General features: G+C 42.9%; 1 protein-coding gene across 1 annotated transcript in view; it reads left to right on the forward strand.

Annotated features, from left to right (window-relative positions):
• ADAMTS9 (ADAM metallopeptidase with thrombospondin type 1 motif 9) overlaps positions 1-25,701 on the forward strand; it is a 173,563-nt gene that overhangs the window by 66,979 nt on the left and 80,883 nt on the right. Inside the window, exons 13-22 of the mRNA XM_054976014.1 lie at positions 478-659; positions 2,381-2,517; positions 3,639-3,756; positions 4,326-4,421; positions 8,993-9,156; positions 9,282-9,411; positions 11,709-11,835; positions 17,108-17,318; positions 20,922-21,086; positions 21,484-21,648. Of these exons, the coding sequence (XP_054831989.1) occupies positions 478-659; positions 2,381-2,517; positions 3,639-3,756; positions 4,326-4,421; positions 8,993-9,156; positions 9,282-9,411; positions 11,709-11,835; positions 17,108-17,318; positions 20,922-21,086; positions 21,484-21,648 (1,495 nt within the window). The remainder of the gene's footprint in view (positions 1-477; positions 660-2,380; positions 2,518-3,638; positions 3,757-4,325; positions 4,422-8,992; positions 9,157-9,281; positions 9,412-11,708; positions 11,836-17,107; positions 17,319-20,921; positions 21,087-21,483; positions 21,649-25,701) is intronic.

Consider the following 25,701-nt stretch of genomic DNA (forward strand, 5'->3'; position numbering starts at 1 on the left):
CAGAAATATTTCATAATACATGCAGTAACGGCAGCGAGAATCCTATTAGCATATTATTGGAAACGTCAAATAATGCCTACTCAAGAAGAACTAGAGGCGAAGATTATGGAGAGTGCAAATTGACCTCAGTATTGAAAGGGCAAATGGAAGAGGACTTTGCTGGGACCTGGACTCCATTCTATGATTGGATTAAAAATAAGCACAAAGACTTGAGTGTATTAAGAATATAAAGGCTTGAATATAATTTGTGTTAATCATCACAGTCCACCTACTTGTAGTATCAAATGATATGTAATGTTGTAAGCAGTGTTTGTTGACCTTCCCCTTCTATCCCCTTTCTCCCTTCCCATACCCTCTCTGTCCTGACTGTTTTTTATTTTATATATATAAAATATAAAAGAACATAGGTGTGTTTGAGCTTTACCTTTATTTTGTAGTTGGTAAGTGGGTGTATTTTCTACTTTTAATTTTTTTTAGGCCAAAAAATGGTGGAAAGTACTGTGTGGGACGCAGAATGAAGTTTAAATCCTGCAACACTGACCCTTGTTCTAAGCAAAAAAAAGATTTCCGGGATGAACAATGTGCCACCTTTGATGGGAAGCATTTTAACATTAACGGTCTACCTCCTAATGTGCGCTGGGTTCCTAAATATAGTGGAAGTAAGTGCATCAAGAAATTGGTTAACTAGTTGTTGGATCTCAACGAGTAGTGCTATCTACACCTCTTCTCTTCTGCTTAATGGTATATGCTTTCCTGAGGGATGACTTTCTGCCATTTCTAAGACAAAAAGGTTATAATGAGGCGACTTCCCCAGGGAATGTTCATGTGGCTAATTGGTCTCACGAGAGCCCCTGTCACATGTTTAAATAGCATGCCTTGGAAAGTTCTTGCGCAAAAATTTTGCAAAATCACTAGACATTTTTAGCATCTATAATCTTACAAGAATATTGTGTAAAACATTAAGTCATTTGATAGTGACTTTCCTATCTTAAAAACTGAATGCAAAGTCAGCTGGCACTGAGAATCAGTGTTATTAGACATCTGCTAAGACCTACATCATAGCAGAGAGCCCATCACCCACCTGAAATGCTCCCACCAGGAATGCAAGATTGCCCCACGGACCTCTGAGTAGGATGTTCAGACATCTGCCAGTTCAGCTCATTTCACGTTCACCAGCAGTGATCAGGCAGCCAATTAATCTACAGGCTGTTTGGCTGTTTGCAGTCTGTTTGTATTTACAGGGATGGACTTCTGACATCCATCAGAAGTCAAATCTCAGCTGATCAACTGATATGTGGGTTCTTCTGATCTCCCATCCTGGAAACTGAAACACAGCAAATTCAGCCTGGGGGGAGGGCGCTGATCAGAAGCCCAGCTGGTTTCCCTTCTCCCCACTCCAAGGTGTCAGCTCGATCTTTTGATAAAAGGAGATTGCTCCTGTTCTCTACAGCTAAAGATCTCTCAGTTGGGGTGGAGAGAAGGAAATGGATATCTTTTCTTTCAAGTATTGCTCCTGTACCCAGCCAGCTTTGTGGGGAGGGAAGAGGAACAAGTTCTTTCTCCTCTCTGTTTTGCATTTTTATCATTTAGCTATTTTGCCCTGATCAGTAAATTGACTCCTAACCAACAGGGCTGCTGCAAATTGGTTTGGCAGTCGTTCACATTGCTCAGTGCAATCTGAACATATCGCAGGTCGATTAACAGTCGGATCGTGAGCGTCAAACAGGATAAGTTCAACTGCCAAACAGGTTCACTGAGAAATTCACGGCATCCCTCCCTCTGAGGCTTTCTCCTATTTCTTGGGGGGAAAGGAAGTTGGAGGGAGAGGGGTCGTTACCTTTCCCCTGCTTTTAGCTTCACCTGTATGAATGAGGCTTCTTAAAGTAGCATGAAAGAATTGTGTTCCGCTCCCTCTTCTAGGAGGAGGTTTATGCCCCCAAAGTCCCTGCCAAAGCCTACAGCCAGCACTGATTGGCTGCTTTGTCATCACCAGAGCTTTGGCAGTTGTTCAGTTACCAGTTTTTAATGGGCTCTTTCTTACAGCAATCTGCTCCCTACCCTTGTTTACTATTTTTTCTTAAGTTGTTTTTTTTTTAAAATTCTGGGTCAGATTCTGCCAGACCTCCATAGCCCTATTTCCTGTCAAGCCCCCCTCTCTGGTGGAAGCTGTTATCATCCTGTGCCTCCATATTAGTTGTTCTCCTGATACCCAAGACTCATGGCAAGGATTGACTTTTTTGTCCCAGGCTGTACTGGTGATCTGTTTCCTGGGTTTGAGTGAAGGGATGTGTAATTCTGATCCGTGAGAGAGAATGACGGCTCTACCCGTATGAAGGCAGGGACTGGCATTAAAATAACCTGATTCCTTTTGTCTTGGCAGTTTTAATGAAAGACAGGTGCAAGCTCTTCTGCAGAGTGGCAGGAAACACAGCCTATTATCAGCTCAGGGACAGGGTTATTGATGGCACCCCTTGTGGCCCAGACACAAATGACATCTGTGTTCAAGGACTTTGTCGGGTAAATATTTCCTTCTGCTGTCTTCTGATAAGGGCGACTTTCTCTAAAGTTCCTCCCCGCATAAGCTCCATGTTTTTTATATTAAATTAAAGAGCTTTGGTAACTACCGTAGGCTATAAGATTCCCATTTCAGAGTTCTGTTTCATGTTACCCTCTGCCTTGTCATAATATCTGATGTGTTTTGTTAAAGCCCTAGATCATGAAATGATTAGAAATTTCAGTGCAAGGGGATGGAAGGTGGAGAGGGGAAGAATTCACTTGCCATGTAAATGCAATATACAGGCAAAAGACTGAGGCATTCAGACCCCAGTGTTTGGCAGTGAAATTGCCCTGTGCCACAGCTTGGAGGCATCAAAGGACTCACTCTGAATCCATGCTGAAGTTGACATGTAAATTCAAGATGGTTCAGGATAGGCTTTTAAAATCTGGTCACTGAAATCCCTCCCTTATGGAATTCCTGGGGATCTGTAAAGTGGAGAAGCAAAAGAAATAGACATTTACATGTATCTTACACTTCTTGTCCTTTATACTTCTCTACAATATCTTTGGTATCTTCCCTTGTGAAGTGATTTGCAAAGATTCACTTGTGGAATCCAGTGTGGAAGAGATGTAAGCATTTCATGTTCAACGTTACAAGGGAAAAAATGACTTGGACTTCTTGTTCTCCCTGCTTTTCTGAACTGTTGAAACCACCATAACAATTGAAATAGATTAGGGTAGAAGTTGAAATAGATCAGGGTAGAAGTTGCAAAGATTCTGTTGCTTTGTCACAAATCACGAAGAGCTATGTTTGGTGCAAGCTCAGCCCATGTGGCATAACCACATTGTGATCTTGCATGTTGCTTCTAGAGATCTTTCCTCCTCCTCCTCCTCCCACCCACCCCCCTTCCTTCCAAGTGGTTTTGCACTTCGCATTGCAGGCCTGGAGGAAACTCATTTTTCAAGCCCTAATTGGAAGATGGTTATAATTATAGCTTAACTGAGGATATTGGAAAGAAAAGAATGAATGAGACTGTCGTAGACCTTCGCTGGCAGATGTATGGTTTTAATTTGGAGCCCTGTAAATTCTGTCCTGTTTTCATATTTGTTCAATCTAGTTCTGAACTTTTCTTTCTCTAAAGCAAGCTGGATGTGATCATGTGCTCAATTCCAAAGCCAGAAGAGATAAATGTGGTGTGTGTGGTGGTGATAATTCGTCATGCAGAACGATTCAAGGGACATTCAATACTGTGCACTATGGTAAGAATCTGTCACTGGAAGCTTTACTAGAGAAAAGGAGAGTGGCAGCAGCCCTCTGTAACCACACATAATGCCCTGAAAAACTTAACACCCAAATGTGCAAAAATCTTTTCAGCTACCAGATTCTTGGTTTTCTTGTTACATCACACTAGCTCTAAACAACAAATGTAGTTGAACATATGAAACTGCCTTATGCTGAGTCAGACCATTGATCCATCTTGCTTAGTATTGTCTACTGAAGTGATAGTAATTTTCCAAGATCTCAGGCAGAGCAATGCCTTTCTCAGCTGTCAGCTGAGAGATTCCTACCACTGGAAATGCCCAGGATTAACAGTGCAGTCTTAAAGTTGCATCCTTCTAGGAATCAGTGATCTTAGAAGGGTGTAATTCTGTTTAGGATTGCACTGTTAATCTGGCATCTTTTGCCTGCAAAGTATGCCTTCTACCTAAGCCTTGGTCTTCTTTGGTGTAATGATGGTACTTTTTTTTCTGCTGAGCCCATCAGAAAACCAGCAACAAATGATACAGATGTGTACAGATAAGCTTGACTTCTGAGTTTCTTTCCCCAGGTTATAACACTGTGGTACGCATACCAGCTGGTGCTACAAATATTGATGTACGGCAGCATAGTTACTCAGGGAAACCAGAAGATGATAACTACCTTGGTAAGATACAACGATGCTCAACAGTTGCAAGGTCATGTTATTTTCTTGATGTGCAGAGATTGATTTCCATTACACTATCGTAAAACTCCAGTTTGGAAAGAACTTGAAGGTTCAGATCTCACCCCGCTCCAATCTCATTGTACTGAGGCGGGGAGCTCCCATACAAAAGCACTTTTATTATTACTGTTGCTTTATTATTTAAAACATCTTTACTGTTTATTGTTTAAAGCCTTTTTATGCCTCCTTTCTACCCAGTTCAGGGTCCTCAAGGCAACAGCCAAAACATTAAAACAAATTTTTAAATGCATGTATCCAAAACAATAAAAACAATTCAGCAGCACACACAGAGGCAAATACACAAACACATGGGGGGGGGGGGGCTCTAAGGGGAGGGGCCAAAGTGAGGGACACTCTTAACATGTTCGCCCAAATCTAGTATAGAGAGAAGGCCTAGACGGAAAATGTCCCTTTGTACAGAGGCTTAATAGGATGTTCTTTACCTCCATGCCACGGAAAGCTTTGCTGGCCCATTTCCCAACATTAAGCTTCTGTTAAAGGGTCAGGACGTTTTTCATGCAGACCTGCTGGCAACCCTAAGCAGAGGAGGGAGGGAGATGCGCCACAAAAAAGATGCCTACAGAAGTGTTTAATAAAAGAGTTGTACCAGATGGCTCGGAAGGCCCTTTCCAACAAGACACACTTTAGATTGCTCATCCAGACGAGAGAATCGTGTCCATCTGCTGCCTCCTGGCTGGGGCTGGCCACTGAGTGCTTGCAGCAGTTCTCGTTGTTTATTATTTTTGACCATCCTTCTTGTGGAAAAATTTAATCACACCTGTAAGTTTGGAATGTGTCACTGTACTGTGGGTTGCTAGTTGATCCTGAAGTCCTGAGGAAAAAGACTGCAGTGTGGTCCCAAGAAGAGTTACACCTTTCTAAGTCCACTGAAGCTAGTGGGTCTAGAAGGGTGTAACTCTGCTTAGGACTGCAATGTAAATGTTCTGTGTGATCACAGAACTTGAAAGCAGTGTGTTCTTTGTGTGATTAAATGTTTCCCTTGCCTGGGCCAGGGCCACGTACAATTCCTTCTCTCTTGCAGACTCCTCCTGTTCTTTGCAGAGCTCTCCTTTAGGGCATTGTAGTGGCTGTGATGGGTGAAATGGTGGGGAAACTAACTTAGGAAATTAACTACATAATCGCATTAGCGTGGAGTTGTGCAGTAGACTGCTGTTTTCAGGAAACCGTCCCTTTATAAGAAAGCTTTTTAGAGCTTTAAGCTTTTGGCATTTTTTGTGCATAGCTCAAGTTTGGCATGAAAGAAAACACAAAATATAATGCTGGCCAAATGTCTTCTAACTATGCTTTGGAAGGTCAGTTTAAATGCACAGTTATTGAGCTCAGGGATTTTATAAGTGCAGAGGAGAGATTTGTGTGACAGGGAGGGGGCAGGTTTCTGTACTATTTGTGTTACAGAAGGGTAGAGGATTGAGAGAGAATGAGTAAATTTTGTGTGTGAGAGAGAGAAAGAGAGAGATACAAAGTGTGGCTGTGTCCGTGGGATGTTACTGAAGAGAATAGCCGCTTGAGTGCTTGTACATCCATGCATGTCATACATGTTGATTTTTGCATCTTGTGTATGGGGCAGAATATGAAGCAAATGGCCTTCAGAGACTTTAGACAAACCAGTTAAACAGAAATATCTGTTTCAGGCCAGAACGTGGATAGACAAAGGCTGAGTGGACAGGAGGAATTTAGTGTTTGGGGGGCCGTTTTCTTTAAAAAGAGAACCTGTTTTGCTGGCGTTGTTCATGCTACCATACTAAGGTCTCATATCCGAGCAACCTTTGGAATTCTGCCTGAGAGCGAATAGGATGGATGTCCCTGTAGCACGCCCTGTAAAAGGCACAATAATCTTCAACTGCCCACCTGTATAGCAGAGGTTTCTGCAGAAGTCACATTCAAAAACCGTTGTGTCATGCAAATGGATGGAGAACAGTAAAAGTTTAATATTAGGCTCACCATCATGCCCACAGCTCACAAACAGGCTGAAGTTTAATTAGGTATGGGTTTGTCCCAGGTGGCTTTGCTCACCCTAGAGCTGAAGATGAAAGGTCAATGCACTGTCAGAAGATCAGAGCATTTGTGAGCTTGGAATGTTAGCCACACTAGATGAGAAACACTGGCCTTCCAGATGCTTTCTGCATGCAAATTGCACAGCTAGCACAAAGCACTTGCACATGATCCAGGCAGTTTTGCCCCAGCAAATGTTTCCATTACAACATGGGGAAAGACAGTCTCCCCGTCCCCCCCCCCTGAACTCAAATTGCAAGTTGTTGTGTCGATAGCACTTGCCCTGATGTCCCATTCGTTGCTTTGGGGATGCCCATGATATCATTGTAAGGAGTCTCTCAAATGCCTCCCTACCATTTTAGAAAACCATTTTTGAAGACCTGAGTCCCAAGTTTCAGGGAACAACCATCTTCTGTGATATGAATAATAAAATTCTGTCTTTCTGTGCAAAATCCACATGCAGCACTGCAATGGTTGCATTGTGCAATCTAGACCCCTTCTTGGTAGGCACTTGGATAAGTATGTGTGCAGATGCTTTCCTTGGCTGCCACTCAGTGGCAACAGCCTGAAAATGCAATGCTCATTGCTCACTCACAAGAGCTCCTATTGCTAAAGAACTTAGTTCCTGCTTTGGGCTTTCCCATATTTGCCATTTCCAAGAAAAGCAGGAATAACTGCTGAACTTAACCTAAGAAGATTAAGTGCAGGTAGGCTGTATCATTGAGTCAGGCATCCTGTTTCCGTCGGGGCTAGTTGCCATAGGGAAGCCGGGGCCTTACAATGGCCTTACCTGCTACTCTCCTTCTGACAATTACAGTCATTCTATCTTTAAGCCTGGTGGCCCCATTTAGCGGTCATGGGTAAAAAAGCCAATGGTAGACATGTTCTCCATAAATTTATTCAATCAAATTTTAAGCCAGTGGCTATCACTGCATCTTGTGGAGAGTTCCACAAGAGAATTGGCTGTAGTGTAAAAATAGCCATTTCTTTTGTCCACCTTGACTCTGTTAGGGTGGCATATATAGTGCCTTCTCATCCAAAGCTAGCTGGCATTTTTTTAAGAACTGGATTTGAGGCTAATGGCTCAAGGGTAGAAGAATTAATTGTATGAACCACTCTAAGAAAAGCAGAGCACAGTTTCCCTACAAATAATGGATAATAGGAATTCATTATCTTTATTTATCCACACTTTCACCGTAGCAGTAAGTACAGTTGTACAGAGGTGATCAGGATAGACAGCTGTCTGCTCCAGAAACAGGATTCCAATTAAATGTTCTGAGCAAATCTAATCCAAATCCCCAAACATGCTTTCATCGGACAACGTATATAGCTTAGATCTGGTGTAGTGTGGTAAGAGAGAGACGGAGTCATGAGTTGGGAAGCCCTTGACTGAAATTTCACCTGTGCCATAAATTCACTAGATGGCCTTAAACAAGGTCTCTTTATCTCTCACCCTCAGTCTCCCATCTGCAATACAGGGACAGTAGTGCTGATCTACCTTACAGGGCTGGTGTAAGAACTGCAGCAAGATGATGGTATTTTGAGAGCTTTGAATGCTTGAAAGTGTTACACAAATGGTAAATATTCTTAGATGTGGATTATTGAGCCACACATGCTAATACTCGTGCAGACTAAACAAACAGATCCAAATGATTTGCATATGTTGTCCTTAAGACTCGGTGGAGAATAGATTGGTACAAAAAAAAAAAAGAACTCATGTGGAAGGGGAAATTCCATCTTCATCCATTGGTGCCAACTCCACTGTGCCCGCTCTCCTCCTGTTGGCTGCTGCCATCACCTTCTCTTCCTTATCCTTGGTAGTCACTTGCTGGCCACCCCCAGTCTTCATGCCTCAGCAACAGAGAATGTCACCAAAATTCCAGTGGTTTGTTCTTTGTAATGTCTGAATATATGCAAATACTGCAGGTTTGGGGGAGTGTTCCCTCCTCTTGTGGTGGGGGTTGGAGGATTTATAGCTGTGGTTGGCTCCACTGCACAAGTTTGGCTGCCAGCATAAGGGCCAACCTATTACTTTTTAGGGCTAGTGGTGGGTTATCTTTGGATCCCCTAACTCCTTCGGTTTTTGTCTGTCTTGCTTGCTTCTACACATGGAAACCAAGGCTGTTTCAACACACCCTTAAAGGGACGGCCCACTCACCAAACGCTGGTGGCTTTTCCTTGTGAATCCAGATGCCTCCATTTGTAAAATGGTTGTGGGCCATCTGGCGTCCGCTTTTTCAGTGCCTTTTTTGGGAATGCACTTTCCATGGTCCCAGAAAAGGTGTCAAAAAAACAGAAGCCAAATGGCCCACATCTATTTTGCAAACAGAGACGTTACCATCCTTTTGAAGGTGTGTGGAAATGGCCCAAGTTCCTGAATTCATTTGACATTAGCTAAATTGTAAATAAAATGTTTTTCAGGCCGAATAACATCTCTCTTGGTCTATGTGAGCAAATCACATTGATTTTGTTTGTTTGTTTGTTTGTTTCCCTGCGCACAGCATTGTCAGGTAACGAAGGCTTCATATTAAATGGAGACTATGTTGTCAGCATGTTTAAAAAGGAAATCAAAGTTGGAAATGCTGTGATAGAATACAGCGGCTCGGATTCTTCCGTCGAACGAATCAATTCTACATACCGTATTGATCAAGAAATAGTTCTTCAGGTTAAAAATATATATATATTTTTAAAGCAAACTTTACTGCTGTGCAAATTTTGATTTGGGGAGTGGGGGGTAAACAGCCTAAGTTTGCAGTTCATTGCATGCTTTTCGGTAATTCTTCCTCTCAGGTTTTATCAGTGGGTAATTTATATAACCCTGATGTTCGATACACATTCAATATCCCCATTGAAGATAAACCTCAGCAGTTTTATTGGAATATCTATGGCCCTTGGCAGCCCTGCAGTAAAGTGTGCCAAGGTATGTGGCTTTAGGGTTTCTTACATCATTTACTGTATTTATTGGTTTATTTTGGAGTCTGGCGGTGATGACAAATGCGTTTCTTTTGTCTGTGTTTAGCTTTTGATATAATTCAAGTGCTAGGGTTTCCCAAGAGTTGTTGCAGTGCAATGATGTATGCTGTCTTGATAATGCCAGGCCCTTACTTAGTGCTTTAGGCTTCTGCATTGCTTTACAAACTGACAGGAGCTCAGGGCCGACCGCTCCAGCTCCTTTTCTTCCCCTGCTCAAGGCATATAGGTGGCCACAAATGTTCGCTGCAGTTTTTCTTGAGTCAGTTTGGAAGCAAGCACACAAGGAACAGGTTCCGATGGGATGGGAAACACGAAGCCCAAGTAGCCTAGAAGTTGCATTCTTCTCCTAGCAATCAGACTTTCAAACTATTCCAAGATTGGAGATTGCAATTTGGACTCAAAGAAGGAGTGAAATCTCATCTTGAAAGATTATGAACAAAAGCGAAGAACCAGAATGCACAAGTGCATCCTGTTCTCCCTACCTTCCATAATATTCAGAAAACCGCAGCTTCCTTTTTATGTTCATTGCAGTGACACTCAGCAGCTTGGGTGCCTCCTGTGCCTCATTGGCAGGCCACCTGTGGCTCTTCTGAGAACCATTCCCCAATGTGGCACCTGCCCCACTCTTCAGGAAAACGGGCATGCTCCTTGCCTGGTGGGGCTTGTGGTTGATAGTGGGTTCCCATTTGAAAGCCACTGATGGAGAAAAGGGTAACCTGTGAGACTCTTTGAAGTGCAGGCCTCATGCCAAGGATGGGAGTAAATGTGGCTCTTTTGGTTTGAGGGTACTTGCAAATGTAGCTCTTTGCAAGCTGCGGATGGAGTGCCAGTAGCTTACTGCTTATTATTGCAGTCAATTCAGGCAATCAGTTTACCACAAGCAACACAAGGTAACAGTCCCACCAATGATAGTGTCTCTGAATTGGCCCTGCAAGTGAATTGGCCCCAAATCTTAAAGACCCTTGAACTAAAAAGTGCTTCCCATCAGTGCAATATACTTCAGTACCACTGTCATGTTTGTGCGTTTCATCGGAACCTTCAGTTTTCCCTGCTTCTTCTGTGGTTACCAAAATTGCAAGTAATTTAGATAGTGCTATTTGCAAAATTCTGTATGACCATTATTGTGGGTTTATCTTATGAAGAACTTCAGTGCACAGTGTTAAAAGTTTGTCAGATGGGAACTGAAATGAAGAGAGATTGATTTGCCCATGGCAGGTTCACCAGATCCAGGAACATTAACTGAACCACGCTAGCTCTCACTGTGAAGTCAGAATGCACCTATAGGAGACAGTAATCAGAAAATCAGTGCTTGGAATGAAGAAATACTAGTAACAGTGTTAGACTACATGAGCAGTGTAGCAGGGTTGGAACCTTTTGGCACAGGGACATCCCCCCCCCAATGAAATCTTTTGCTAGTATGTGGAAGACTGTCTGTCTTACAGGGCAGGTGAGGATTTAATAGCATACTTATAATTTCCGTGATTCTGTGAATCCAATTCAAAGGTTGCAGATTGTATGTTAATGCTGCAGCTGGGATAAGTGCTTCCCTGGTTTTCTGGGACAAAGGCTTCTCATGCTTTTGCACATGCCTTGTTCACAGGTTCTTTGTTGTTGAAATTATACCCACCTGCCACCAATTGCTCAAAGTCACCCTGGCCTGGCAGAAGTCCCTGAGTTAATACTTTTCCGTACTGCCAGGTAAACAGTGACTTCATTCTGGAAACAAGGCATGATTCTCCTGCACATGGTCTGTATTTCAGAAGATGAGCCATGTCTATCTTATGGAACTTTAGAGGCTGTTAGATTTATTGCGACATGTGAAAGCTTATGCCAGAATAAATCTGTTAGCCTCACAATAATTTATACTACAATAAGTCTGATAGTCTTATTGTCTTGGAGCATATTTTTATTTATTTTTTTCAAGAGGATCTCTTGCTTTCTGAGAATCAAAACCAAAAGTAATAGCCCCAAAATGAGGCCAACCATGATCAGAGAAGATATAACCAATGGGTGAGATTCAGCCAGCCTTTTCATTAAATTCTGCTCAATTCCCCTTCTTAGCACAGTTTCCATTTCCCATGATGTTTGTCCATGCAGGTCCCATGATCTGCAGCGTAGAATTTTTTGGTGGTCATTGGGGATCCTTTGTTCATTTACCACCAGCTGAAAAGCTGGTTGGATCCAATGCGATTTGCTCTACGTCTGTCCAGCTTTATCTTTTTCTCTTACCTTTTTTTTCTTTAGGGGAACGAAAGCGGAAACTTATCTGCACACGAGAATCTGACCAACTCATGGTGTCTGACCAAAGATGTGTTGGAATCTCCCAACCTGATCCAGTATCTGAGCTGTGTAACACAAACTGTGAATTAAGGTGCTCCCATAATTATCTCTATAGCTTGCCTCATATATTTTAGGCTTGACTTCTTAAAAATTTCTCTGTTTCTATTCCACGTGCTGAAAATCAAACTGTGCAATAATATGGGCTCCATTTGGCCTGTAAAGAGGCCAGTTCTGCTGTCATTATCTGACCAAGGGAGACAGCGTGCCTTGGCTTCAGTGCAGATACTTGCTGTTCTCTTCCTCCCTCATTTCTCAGGAAATTAACACAAAGCTTAAAGAAAATATTCTTTTTAAGCAATGAAAACTTGACAGCGACAATGTGGTGAGGGGACTGTGGTAATTATTGAACTGTATTGTTCCAGACTCTCTTCTCCCCCCCCCCCCGCCCCGAGTGTCGTTGAGAGCCAATATGGTATAGTGGTTCAAATGTCAGACCAGGATCTCTCTCACAGAAGCTTGGGCCAGTCACACTTGCTCACCCTCACCTGGCTCATAGACTTGTGAGGATAAAATGGAGGAAAGTAGAACAGCATAAGCTGCTTTGGGTCCCCACTGAGGAGAAAGGTGGGGCATAAATAAATAAAATCTGTCAATGATAGTTGCTTCCCAGGGTGGATGTCTGTTTGTACAGGAAAAGAGTTAAACTGCATCCCTTAACCCTGTGGCCGTGGTACACAGAAATATGTGTACATTGCAGCTGCCTTTGAGCATCAAGAAACTCCCACATAATATACAGTTTGACCCTGATTGAACTATAGTTTGTGTTTCCTTCCATGTATTCTGGGAACCAGTAAGGTGCCAGTAAGAGATGATTGTGACTCTGGAACAGCATCTTATTTTGTTATATAGGCAGGGTCACGTTGCCAGGATTTGAAAGGGAAGGTTTTTAACAATTGTCTAGCCTTGTTTTTAGTGGGAAGTGGCTGTTTCCTATGGACTTTAATGGAGTCCTGATATTCAGACATTTCAGCTTAAAAAAAAAAATCTGAATTTGAATCGTGATGATGGTCCACATCCTTAATACAGAGAAGGCGCCTCGAAGATGAAGGGGCAGAGTGGCACTTTATCCATTTTCTTGAATTTGGCCTGTGCCAGCAGGTGGGAAACAAGGGATGAGCCCGTCTGACAGGGAGGGCGGTCTAGAAATGTAATGTAATAAATAAATAATAATAAATAATGTTATCAGCATTGCCGCTGATCGAGTTGGAGCTAAAGTTGCTAGCACTGCAGGACTATGCAGCTTGACTTGACTCTGAGCTTTTTAAAAACACCCCAATCCATTTCTTATAAGCAATAGGGTACATGATGTCCTATAATTTCCTACCAATGGTAGGGAACAAGTTTAAAGACGAGGGACCATGCTCAATGGTAGAGAATATTCTTTGCTGGTAGAAGGTCCCTTCCCTTGTTCAATCTCTGGCATCTCCCGTTAAAAAGATCAGGTCGTGGGTGATGTGGACCCTGGAGAGCCGCCACCAGTCAGAGTAGACAATACTGACCTTGATGGACCAATGGTCTGATACAGTATAAGGCAGCTTCATGTGTTTATTAGAGCAGACTAGTTTGCTTTTCCCCTACCATTCTGTACAAGAAAGGAACAGGCTAAGCAATCAGCTGGCTTGGCTAAAAGTAAACTCAGGTGGGAGAAAAATGCATGGTAGGAAGTTGAGCTTTGCGCTTGGAGATGATTCAGTTCACTTCACTGGAGTCTTAACCCTTCTCCAGAAATTAGTTAGGCTGCTTCCACATTTTGCTTCCAATCTCTTTTTTTGGGAGCATCCGCACAAAACCATCTAATCCATCCATTTTGTGGGTTTTCTCAGCATGTTCTTACTCAAATCTGCTTACTAAGGTGTGCTCTACCAAAAGATTCAGGTTTCCCACTTCAGGTTTACCGAAGTGGGGAAAAGATTCGGAAAACCCTGAATCCCAAAGTGGCAAGTCACTTTGGGATTTGAGTGTTTAAAACACTTTGGAAAGCTTTGGGTAGAGCTGCCATAGCACTTCCTTGCTGTTTGCAAATTGCAAGAAAAGTGCTGCTTTCAAGCTTCCCACTGCCTTTTTTTTTTTACCTGATGGGAGGGAGGAGGAGGGAACCCATCAGGTTAAAATCTGAATTGGAAACCCAAAGCGCACACCCCTACTGCTACAGCCTTTTAGGAAAGATCAAACATCTTAGTGTTCCACCTGGATTAGAAAGTTCACATTTTCTGAGGTCCTCACACACACGTGCCATTTTCCTTCAGTCATCTGTTCATGACCACTCTACCAGCAAGCTATAACACTATAGCAATTACCAATTTTTAAAAAAACTTTCTTCCAGTGGCATGGCAGAGAAGAAATTCAGGGAATTGGGTGGGTCATGGAGGAAAGAGTGTAGAAAAACTTAATGTGGACACTGTTGCCAGTGCCTGGGCATTCAGAGTCTCATACAGATTGGGTTTAACCAAAATTCCATCAAATGATCCGTACAAATAAGAGAAATTTCCCTTCATCCCTCAAGGCCTTGCATGAAAGACCTCAAAATGTTCAAATATTACTCATCAAAACCCCGCACTGATTTATCCTTCTAATTTTCAAGATTTCTCCTACAACTTCCTCAGTTTAAATCAACCAGGATGGAAAGTTGCCATCTAGACAGGCTCTTATTCCTGGCTATTATAACAACAGACAAAATGTTCCTTGCCTGCCTAATGTAGCAGTTTGGAGAACACAAAAGTTTACAAAGCTGTTACAGTTTGAACAGCTTGCAATTTAGGAGAAACTAGTTCCAAATATTTTTACTATTAACTTACATAACATTTATGCTGAGAGGTGCCAGATGCCTTCTATTTGAAGGGGTAAAAAGGGTTCCTTATTTTAAGGGTTTTTCCTTTTCTTTAAAGAACAGAACTTAAACAGTGCATCTTGTTTCACAGCACAACCGGTCCTTAAAATAAATATCACACTTCCAAAGTCCCCCCTTTCCCCTTAGATCTACATCCATCTGGCAACCAGAATTGCATAAATTCCAAATGTCCCTATTTACCAGGACAGCCCCCCCCCCCCGGCCTGGTATTTTTCTTTGGTGAATCACTGTCCTTGTTTTATTTCTTTTTTGTCTTTTGGGAACTATTTGGAGAACTTGAAAAAGTTTTGCTAGCATCAGCATATGTGCACTGGTTTCTCTCCCCTGTAACTGTCTATCCAGATAATAAATGTTGAATGCTGTTGAGTTTAGGGGTGTGCGATCTGGGATTAATATGGTTGGATTTATGCTAATCCAGCATAGTCTGGTTATACCAAGTTACATTACAGAATCCTGGCTCAGATCCAGGAAGCCGGATTCTTACGGGCTGGATCTGGCGAATGCAGCTGCAGCCATGGGCTGGCTGCTCCTCCAACCTTTCATGGGTTTTTCACACATAGGAGGGAGTCAAGATCATCTCCCTCAGCCTGTTGCCTTCTCAGCTCCCCATGCTCTTGGCTGGCTCCTCTCCCAGTCTCTCTGCCTGCTGCCTCCTGCTCCTTGCCAGCGTGAGCCTCATGCTGCTCTCCTGCTGCTGCCATGGAGCTTGCTTTGGTGCTTCAAGCCACTGCCCACTTTCTTGCATTTTGTACCATAGCCCTCTTGCTACTGCTCTGCCTTTGTCACTGTGCCTGCATTTCTCTGTGAGAGATTCCCATCCTGCTTCCACCTCCAAGCCCCAATCTTCAAAAAAGTGCTTCAAGCCACCACCAGCCACCTTTCAAACTCTGCAGTTTGTCTGGTTCCAGCAATCCTCCTCCCCTTGGTTTAGTTTGGGATTCTCTGGTTCAACATTGGGATTCTCTTGTTGTAGTTTGGTTCTGTTGGGCTTGTTGTTGGTTTAGCTTGCATTGGGAATGGGACTTGCATTGACTTTTGGCGAGGTTGCTTAAGCCTTGGAAATGTTTCCCCCATAGGAAACCATCAAGAATGTCTGGGGTCACCTTGTTCAGGGTTTTTGCCCAGTTGGGGAAAACTGTTATTAGTACTTGTAGTGGCTTCCAGGCACTGTGGAGGTTTGACTCCTCCTTTGTACCATAAGCCATCTTGGGCCTGATTTTTAGAGAAGAATAAATCTGGACCTCCATTCATAGAACTCACTATTTTTCATATATTTAATCTGTTAGACATCCTGCTTTAGGAGCCGGCATAGAACAGGCTTTTTGCAGGGCACATGAACAGAGTGGCAAAGGAGAGAAGAGCCTTGAAAGACAATGTGGTGAAGTGGTTAGACTGTTGAACTGGGATGTGGGAGATCCAGGTTCGAATTCCCACTCTGCCAAGGAAAGGTGCAGTATAGTACCCCACCTTTCTCCTTGATGGGTACCCATATCAGCTCACATCATTCCTCTCACCTCCATTTCATTCTCACAACAACCCTGTGAGGTAGGTTAGGCTGAGAGGATGTGACTGGCCCAGTGCCATGCAGCAAACTTTCACGGCAGAGTGGGAATTCAAACCTGAGTTTCCAAGATCCTAGTCTGACAACCCTAACCACTATACTTCGTCGGCTCTCTAAATGCCTAAATGCCCTTCTTTTTCTTGAGAGTTTGCCATTGAAGAGAGAGTCATGTTTGCTTTTATTTATATTTAATTTAAAAAAAAAAGAATATTGTATCGCTCAGAGCATCTCACAAAATTAAAATGCCACATGACAAATAAAAACTATAAAAAGAAGCCTCATGAGACCATAAGAATAATTAACATCCAGCCTTGCAGCAGCTTCGTTTCAACTTTCAGAACGGCAAAGCTGCAAGAATGAAAACCCTCCATAATAACTTAATTTGAAAAAGCCCTCTGAGTAACTTCCAGAATCTGGTGTGGAGGGGTGAATGTGCCCTGTGGACCTCTTCCAGAAGGCTGCTGCAGAAAAAGCAGGGATTCTCACGGACTGAACCTGCCTATGCAAAGGCACCCAAAGCAGCAGCTGCTTCCAGCATGTTAACGGGTGCATGGGGTTGCCTAGGTATCCATGCCAAAGGTTGGTCTACAATTGAATTCTCTGCTCTGTAGATAGAACTGCACATTTTGCACGACTATCACAAAAGCAACAGCCTTGACTCTTCCTCTTCTATATGGATAGTTCCCTACTTACACTGCCTTGAGTTTTGTAACTGAGGAGAGGCAGGATGCAAATGTAATAATCAAATATCATTTGGCATGGGGAATCTATGTAAATTAAATAATACCTTATTTCACATGATGGGAAAGGCTTGGTTCCCTCCTTGGTGTTTTTGTTTTTCTGTTTCAGTTTCCTTTATGATAATCTTGCTAACGTTCCCTTGGTTGTGCTTAGGTGGCATATTGCCAGAAAGAGTGAATGCACTGCGCAGTGTGGACTGGGATACCAAATGCTAGAGATTTCCTGCACAAAGTACAACAAGTTGGAAGGGAAAATTGAGAAATTCGATGATCAATACTGCAGCGGCATCCCCAAACCAAACTCTAGGGAGAAATGTTCATCGGAATGCCACACTGGAGGTTGGCGCTATTCAGCTTGGACAGAAGTAAGATGAAGGTTTGCGGGGTGAATACAGCTGGGCACAGTATGAACAGAGCTCTGTGCTTTTTGCACTAAATACTATGGAAATTATGTTCCAGGTTTTTTTTAATTTCATTTCATTATTTCTAGTCCTCCTTTCTCACTGAGGCTCAAGGTGGATTACACAGTGGACGTCAATACATTACATGGGATTGGACATCTAGTAAGCAGTGCAATAGGAACAGGGTTGCAAAAATGTGAAATAGAGCTGAAACAAAGTACAATTATTAATGTGTCATGTTAAGCAGCATGAAAACTACATAGTAGGATCACACATACAGCAATGATACAGTACATGTTATTGTTTTTGTTATTGTTATTGTTACTGTTATCTTATTGAATTTCTAGCCTACCCTCCCCACAAACGGGCTCAGGGCAGGTTACATCAGGCATAAATACAATATAAAACCACAATAAAATCATACAATCATAAAACAGTTTAAATCCAGAGTTTGTAATCCCCAAGATGGTGGTCCTTATCCATAACATCCACCCCTGCTGACACTATATGGAGGGAAGGGAGGGAAGAAGGGGACAACATTCCAGTCGGATGGATTCCTATGGGGGGCCATGATGATAATACAGCCCCTCCCCAACAGGAGACTGGTAGGGAGATTCACCGGTACACATTAATATAGTCTACCACCCTTTTCCGTTTATTAAAGCATCTTTCTGTATTACTTTGTAATGGTGCAGCCCTATAACCTTTGTAAAAATGCTCTCCTTAATAATTTAATTTTGCATAGTTTGTGGAATGCCAGGAGAGTGGGAGCCTTCCTGACCTCTTCAAGCAGGTCATTCCATAATGTGGGGGGGGGGGGCACAACAAAGAATGGATGTGTACAGGCAATTGTTGATCTTGTTCATTTGCAGGATGGCACCTGCAGAAGGCCCTGCTCAGATAAGCAAAGCTGTCATGGTGGAGTTATAGGGGGGAGATGGTCTTGGAGATATGAGAGTCCAAAACCATGAGATAGCCCAGTACCTTGAACTGAGCCTGGTAACCGATGGGCAGCCATTGGTGTAATGGCAAAATGGGATATGTAATATGCATGCTCCACCTAGCTCCTGATAATAACCAAGCTGTGGTATTCTGTACCAACTGGAGTCTCCAAATTGACTTCAAAGGGAGAGCTATGTATAGTGAATAACAGTAGTCTAGTCTTGATGTTAATGCGGTGTGGATCCAATTGGCCAGGTCCGATGTTTCAAGGCAGAGGGCCATCTTCTGGGCTAGACTGAGTTGGAAGAAAATGTTTTCTTAGAACTGCATTAACTTGCCTGGGTCCATTATGACTCCTAGGTTCTTAACAAAGCGAGCAAGTCATCAGGTAAAACCACCAGCACTGTCTCTGTACCATAGACCAGCCTGAAACCAGATTGAAAATAGTCTAAAACTGATTAGTTATCCAAGAAGACCTGGAGCCGGTATGCTACTGCACTCTCAATCGCTGCCTAGAAGAGCAGGTTTTTATGTAGGGATATTTTAAGTGGTGGGCAGATAAGTCTCTCTTAGAGTAGCCAAAGGAAGGTGCCCTGGATTAGAGATGGTTTTCGGATAGACACCGGCTCATTGTTGTGATCCTTCTGTGATTTTAGCAGCCAGGATGGGCATGAATCCAGGGCACAAGTAGAGGTCTTCACCGATCCCAGGATCCCATCAACATCCATCCTGGGTTTCTGCAAACTATGCTAAGCTGAATTGTTCAGGAGGACCTTTTTTGCACAGGTAATAGAGCTGTACTGTAATGAAATGGTTCAGAAAGTTGCAGCGGTGAAGGGATAGGGACTGTAGACTAGGGGCCCTTTTCACACTACTTGCCTGCTCCCGGAATGTTGCGAAACGCGATATTGCGCAAAACTCTTGCGAGAAGACGCTATCTTCCGCGTTTTTTGCACGATGTTTCGCAACGTTCCGGGAGCAGGCAAGTAGTGTGAAAAGGGCCTATACTATGGTGATCTGACCGTCATTGTAAATATGATCCTATGAAATCACATTATTTAATGTGTCATGTTTAAATGCTTATGCTTTGTTGTCAGGTTTGTTTCAGCCCTGTTTCAGATTTCTGCTTGTTTTCAGTTACCTGCAATCCAAACCCTATTGCACTGTTTATTGGATGCCCCAATCCTGTCGATTGTATTTGACTTGCACTATGTAATCCCTATGGAGTCTCAATGACAAACTATAAATAATGTATTTCCAACCAAAGGAAGGTCAGCTCTGCAACCTGCATAAATTATGCAAATTTGAACACCTTGGTTTTCATTTACATAATTTATTTGAGTTTTGGTTAGGGGCAAGGAGTTAGGCAAGGCTCATTCCTTGAACACTGAAAATCTTGTTTGGCAACTCTCATGATCACAACCTTTTACTGTAACATCCCAGTCATAAGGACTAGAAATTTTATTTTTAAAATCTAAGCGAAGATTCCCAGGAAGCTGGATTCTGCTGGCACCAAATAGGATTGCTCTGATTTGTGTGCTGCATTTCTGCCAGCCATTGTGCTCTGGGGAACTGTTTCGGAAGAAGGAACAGCAGTGCCACTCCCCCTGCATGTACTGAGTGTTATCTATGAGAGGCTGTACAGTTACCTCCTACTCTGCTTTTTTCTGTCTTTGGTGGTTGCCAAATGCTTCCCTCTGCAATATTATTCAATCCAGAATATCACCTTTTATAAATCAGAGGCTCTTTCTCCTGTCTGTCTTAAAGTGGCAGAAAGAAGCCCTTGCAAGGGAGAGAAGAGTGCAGTCCCTGACAATTTCACCCTCATTGGTTGAGAGGGAAACAGGTCAGAGCAGGAAAAGTCTTGTGCCTTGAGAGATGAGTTCAGTTCCTGAAAATGTCATCCTATTTAGATGGAAAACAAAGCCATTTATTATTTACTTACTAATAGTCAGACTGAGACCCAAGGCAGATTACAAAATACAAGTCAATCAAACAGCAAAGATTTCTGATAAATGTTCTAGAGGGATAATCTGTTTTTCTATTGCAGCACAAATAGATGGAGGCTAAGTCTTGACATCTTAAAGACTAACAAGTGTTTCATTCTAACACCGCTTTTATGGACTAAAACTAAGCTCTAGACCATGAACAAAAAACTCGTCCGTCTTTAAAGTGCCGCAGGTCTGTTCCATTTTAACTGGAAACAGTTAACTGGAAACATTGAGACGAATGAAAACAAAGTAATAGAATAAAGAAGATGAACAATTGTAATAACTATAAAAAGGAAAACAAAAAAAAATTAAAGAAAAAACAGAACCAAAAGGAAAAACAGTTTTGTTGCACACATTTAATATATTTCACTTTTTGACAGCTTACGTGTAGCCTAAAAGAAGTGATCGTTTTTGTCACTTCGTAGAATGAATAAAAATCGTCTTATTTGACAGCTGCTTAGAATCTAGGGAGAAACATGCCTTTCAGCTAGAGTTTTCTGAAGAAAGGGGTCTGACTCTTCTTTCCCATGCGCCTCTGAACACTCACTGACAGTTGCAGCTTGAAGCCAGATGACCTAGGCTGAGCGGAGAAGTGGGCAGTTCTCTTTACTGGCTCTGTTTTCCTTCTTAAAAGTGTTCCAAGAGCTGTGGAAGTGGCACAAAGAGACGCCGAGCTGTCTGCATGAACACCTTCAACGATGTTCTGGAGGACAGTAAATGCAGTCAGCAGGAGAAGGTGACTGTTCAGCGATGCAACGAACTGCCATGTCCACAGTGGAGAACCGGAGATTGGTCAGAAGTAAGGGTTTTCTCACATTACGGTAGATTTTGGATGATAGGGGACTTGTAGTGCAGGGGGCCACACCAAAGCATCATGGGTAAAAGGACCGTACTGAAATGATTTCTTCCTCTTCCCCCTCCCTTCTCCATTCCTAACATGTCTTCACACCATCTTCCTTCATTAACAAGGTGAGTTCTCTGGCACCATAAGCACACGTTGCCACCCCTCAGTAGGAATGTTTGTTACACCAGCTGCCCTCATGGCTAGGATACTGAATTTCAGACTCAAAGTACTAATCCTCACCTGTGAACCATTTTTGCCTTTTTAATCTTTTCTGTAAAAGTTACACTGATAAGCTGCAATGCTTCGTAACAGCTGCTTCCAGGGACCTGAGGTTCCTATTTTCTTCTTTCAGTGCTTGGTAACTTGCGGAAAAGGGCACAAACACAGACAGATTTGGTGCCAGTTTGGAGGCGAACGCATAAGCGACAGGCTTTGCAATCCTGAAACAAAACCAGATTCCATGCAGGCTTGTCAGCAGCAGGAATGTGCTGCGTGGCAAGTGGGACCATGGGGCCAGGTATTTGAATTCATTTTTTCTTTCTGTTTGCCTCTACTAAGCTTTTATTTCACTCCGTGAGTTTCAACATGGAGAGCTCAGACGCGACTGTGGGAGTTCCATGAATGGAGTTCATGATGTTCGGTGTTTCTAAAAGTTGGGCTCAGTTTAGATTGGTACCCCAAGTAGAGGAGATGTTTAAACCATTTCCTCCTGGTGCAATTTTCTCAATCTAAAACTGTCTCTCTGTTATATCAGGAAAACCTCAGGGAGAATGCTTAAATCATTCTTTCCTTGTGCCATGGTGCCAGTCTAAATCAGGATCCTGTCTTCCTGGTTTTTAGAAAGAAAAAACTTGTGGGCATTTGAGTCCAGGTTTCCTTAGTGTTAGCCACTGCATCATATTGGCTGTTCAAGATACTTCCCATCCATCTCCAGATCAATTAGGCCATTTTTTAAAATTATAATACAGAAATACATGTATGATACACATGGTACTTAAAAACAGTTTTTAAATGGGTAGAAGGAACAGGAAGTTCATGGTCAGTCCAAGACTGAAGGTCAACCATATTTCCACTTGGATGAAATGGACAGCTATCATGCATATTGCAAAGCCTGAAGAAAGTTGTGGGTGAAAAGTTCTTTGTGACTTCTCCTTCAATATTATATCTGTTTGGAACCTTATCTTCAGGTCATTTTCTGATCATGATCTAGAACTCTGTATTTCTAAAGGATAGGCCTTTACTGTGTCACACTTGGGGTGATCAAGCTCAGCGCTGTTTGCCAGGAATGGAAGCAACTATCTGAGTTTGTGTCAGGCTGAGATTGTCCCAAAGCTTGCTGCTAGAGGTCATAGCACATGTTCTACCTCAGCAGGATCACTGACAGTAGGTAATCTGATAAGAAGAAGGACTGAAAAGGAAAGGCAGTTTTTGATCAATCTCATAACTGCTGGCCAAGTGAGTTTCTGTTCACAGAGAACTGACTAGGGAGATGTGTCCAGTTACAGACAACAAAATATTCATTTAGGAAGTTACAGTATTAGATATAGAAGAAAGACTTTACCTTCTAGAACATAAGAAGAGCCCTGCTGGATCAGACTAGTGGTAAATCTTGTGCAGTATTCTGTTTCCCAAAGTGTCCAACCAGTTGCACTGGAAAGGCAACAGGCAATATTTAGAGTCCATGGCCTGGCACAGATGTTGCCTCCTAGCACTGATATTCAAAGGATTGCTGCCTCTGTATATGGCTAGTAGCCATATCACCATGGCTAGTAGCCATGGATGGTCCCTGTCCTTCATGAATCCATCTATGCTTGTGGCCATCCCTATGTTCGCTGGCAGTGAATTTCACCATTTATTTACTCATTGGTTAAAGAAGTATTTACTGTAGCCTGACCTGTAGCTGTTGCTCATCAATTTCATTTGTTGTCCCCAAGGTCTATTATTATGGCCGAGGGAGAAAAAGCTCTCACTGGCCACTTCCTCCACCTCATGCATAGTTTTATAAACCTGTCTGCCCCCTTAGTAATCTCATTTCTAGACTGAAAAGTCCCAAACCCTTTTGTCTTTCTTCCTAGGAAAGGTGCTGCAATACCTTAATCATTTTAGTTGCCCTCTTCTGTACTTTTCCCAGCTCTGCCATAACCTTTTTGAGATATCATGAGTAGAGCTGTATACAGTATTCCAGTGAGACCTCACTGTAGCTCTGTACAAGGGCATTACAATGTTGGCCATTTTATTTTATGTCCCTTTTCCTAGGAATCCCTGGAGTTTGCCTTTTTTATCACTGCCGTATACTGAGTCAGCCTTTTCATCAACTTATGCACTAAACCTAAATCTTTCAATCCAAATGTTGATGAGATAGGATTTCAGGATTTCCCTTTGCAGAAGGCATGCTGATTTTCCCTCAGCAGGCTTTGTTCCTCATTGTGCTTAATGAATTGGTGTAGTGGTTAAGAGCAGCGGGACTCTAATCTGGAGAATTGAGTTTGATTCCTCACTCCTCCACTTGAAGTCAACTGGGTGACCTTGGGTCAGTCATGGCTCCTCCAGAGCTCTCTCAGCCTCACCCACCTCACAGGGTGATCATTCTGAAGATAATAACAACTTACTTTGTAAACCACTCTGAGTGGGTGTTAAATTGTCCTGAAGGGCAGTATATAAATCAAATGATGTTGTTGTAATCGTAGTCATAGTTGTAGTCATAGTAATTTACCTAGAGCAGGTGTCAGGCTAACTGAGGTGTTGTTCCTGGACCCCTTTCTCAAAATTAGTATGGCATTTGCTAGTTCCCTGTCCTCTGGCATGGAGGCCAATTATAGCAGCAAGTTAAATATGCTGGCTACTAGATCAACAGTTTCACATTCAAGCTCTGTAAGAGCCCTTGGGTGAATGCCATCTGGCCGTGGAAGCTTACTAGCTTTCAGTTTGCCTTGTAGTCCTTAAACTTCCTCTCTTGTCTCCTCACTCAGATCTTCAGGCATCCTTCCCAAAAACAATGGTACTAGCATGAGCACATGTCCTGCTTTTTCCACCTTGGAAATAGATACAAAGAATTCATTCAATTTCCCTGCCATCTCCTCATCTTCCTTTAAAAAAATCCTTTCATTCACTTGTCATCCAAAGGCCCAACTGCCTCCCTGGTTGGTTTGTTGATGATGATATATTTGAAGAAATGCTTATTATCTGTCTTAATGGGGGTTTTTTTAGCAATTCGCTCCTTAAATTCTCTTCTTCCTTGCCTTATTGTCAACTTCCCATTTCTTTTGCCAGAATGTGTGTTCCTTTTCGTTCACCTAATCAGTAAAACCTTCCATGACTTCTTTAACAAGGATCATTATAACCACACAGGCATCCTTTTACTTGGTGGTACTTTTCCTGATGTGAGATGCACGTTCTTCCTGAGCCTTAGTTAGTGTAGTTTTAAATAGTTTCCAAGCATCCTGGAGGGATTTGACTTCTAGATACATTGCCGATAGAAAGAGAAGAGGGTTTGAAGAATCAAGAAGTAAACCTGAGAGCTGCATTCTGAGACAAATTAGAAAGCAGCTAGGCAAGCAGAGACAGGACACCTGTCCCTCACTAACTGGTAGGGATGTATTTAGGGAGGCGGGGGGGGGTCGCTTGCCCCGGGTGCTGCCAAAAAGAGGGGGCCAGGCACAGCTTCTGGCCAGGAGTGCACAGAGCTGGTGGTGGCAGTGCAGGGTGGCTGAGAGGCCACCCTGGCCACCTGCCATGCTGATGGGGCAGCTGGCTCACTGGGCCTGTGGAGCTAGTGGTGGCAGCATGGGCAGTTTTACGGGAGGGCTAGGAGGCTGCCCGCGCTGCCTTGGCCACTTGCTGCGCCAACGGGGCAGCCGGCTCGCTGGGCACGTGGAGCTGGCGGTGGCAGCACAGGCAGCTGCGCAGGAGGGCTGGGAGGCCACCCGTGCTGCCCTGGCCACATGCCTCGCCTATGGGAACAGCAGCCTGAATCATGGGAGCGTTCCCAGGGGGGCGGCCGTGCCATGTGTGATAACATCACTTCCCAGAAATGACATCATCTCATGGCCATGGAAGTACACGTGCACACATGCACATGTGGTGACAGGGGCACCACCTGACAGGAGTTGCCCTGTGTGCTGACAACCCAAGATACGGCGCTGCTAATTGGCTTTTTTCACTTTGCTCTCTGTAGGAGCTTCTTCTTTTATACACGCATCTTTCTATATTCCAACAGTTAGAACTAGTTTTAAATAATTTCTTGGCCATTTTTATTTAAAAATGCACTTCATGTGGAATGAAACCTTCTTATCAATATCTCTTAAGAACTTAATTCAACCCTCTCAGTATCAATTATAGGAATACCTTTAATTGAATCATACTTTCAAAGCAAGTAAGGTAAACCTGTCCCAACCACACACATTTCCGTGCAGCTAGTCATGCTTTCCTGTCACAATTATGTTTTTTTAAGATTGTGTGACATTGAGTGAAGAAACATGACAGAGTATGGTAAATTTATAGCCTGCAAAATAATGACTTGAAGACAATACATGAAGCATGCAAGATTTAAAGAAAAGCTTTAATGGTTTTA

This window comes from Eublepharis macularius, chromosome 4, assembly GCF_028583425.1.
Source record: "Eublepharis macularius isolate TG4126 chromosome 4, MPM_Emac_v1.0, whole genome shotgun sequence".
NCBI lineage: Eukaryota > Metazoa > Chordata > Lepidosauria > Squamata > Eublepharidae > Eublepharis > Eublepharis macularius.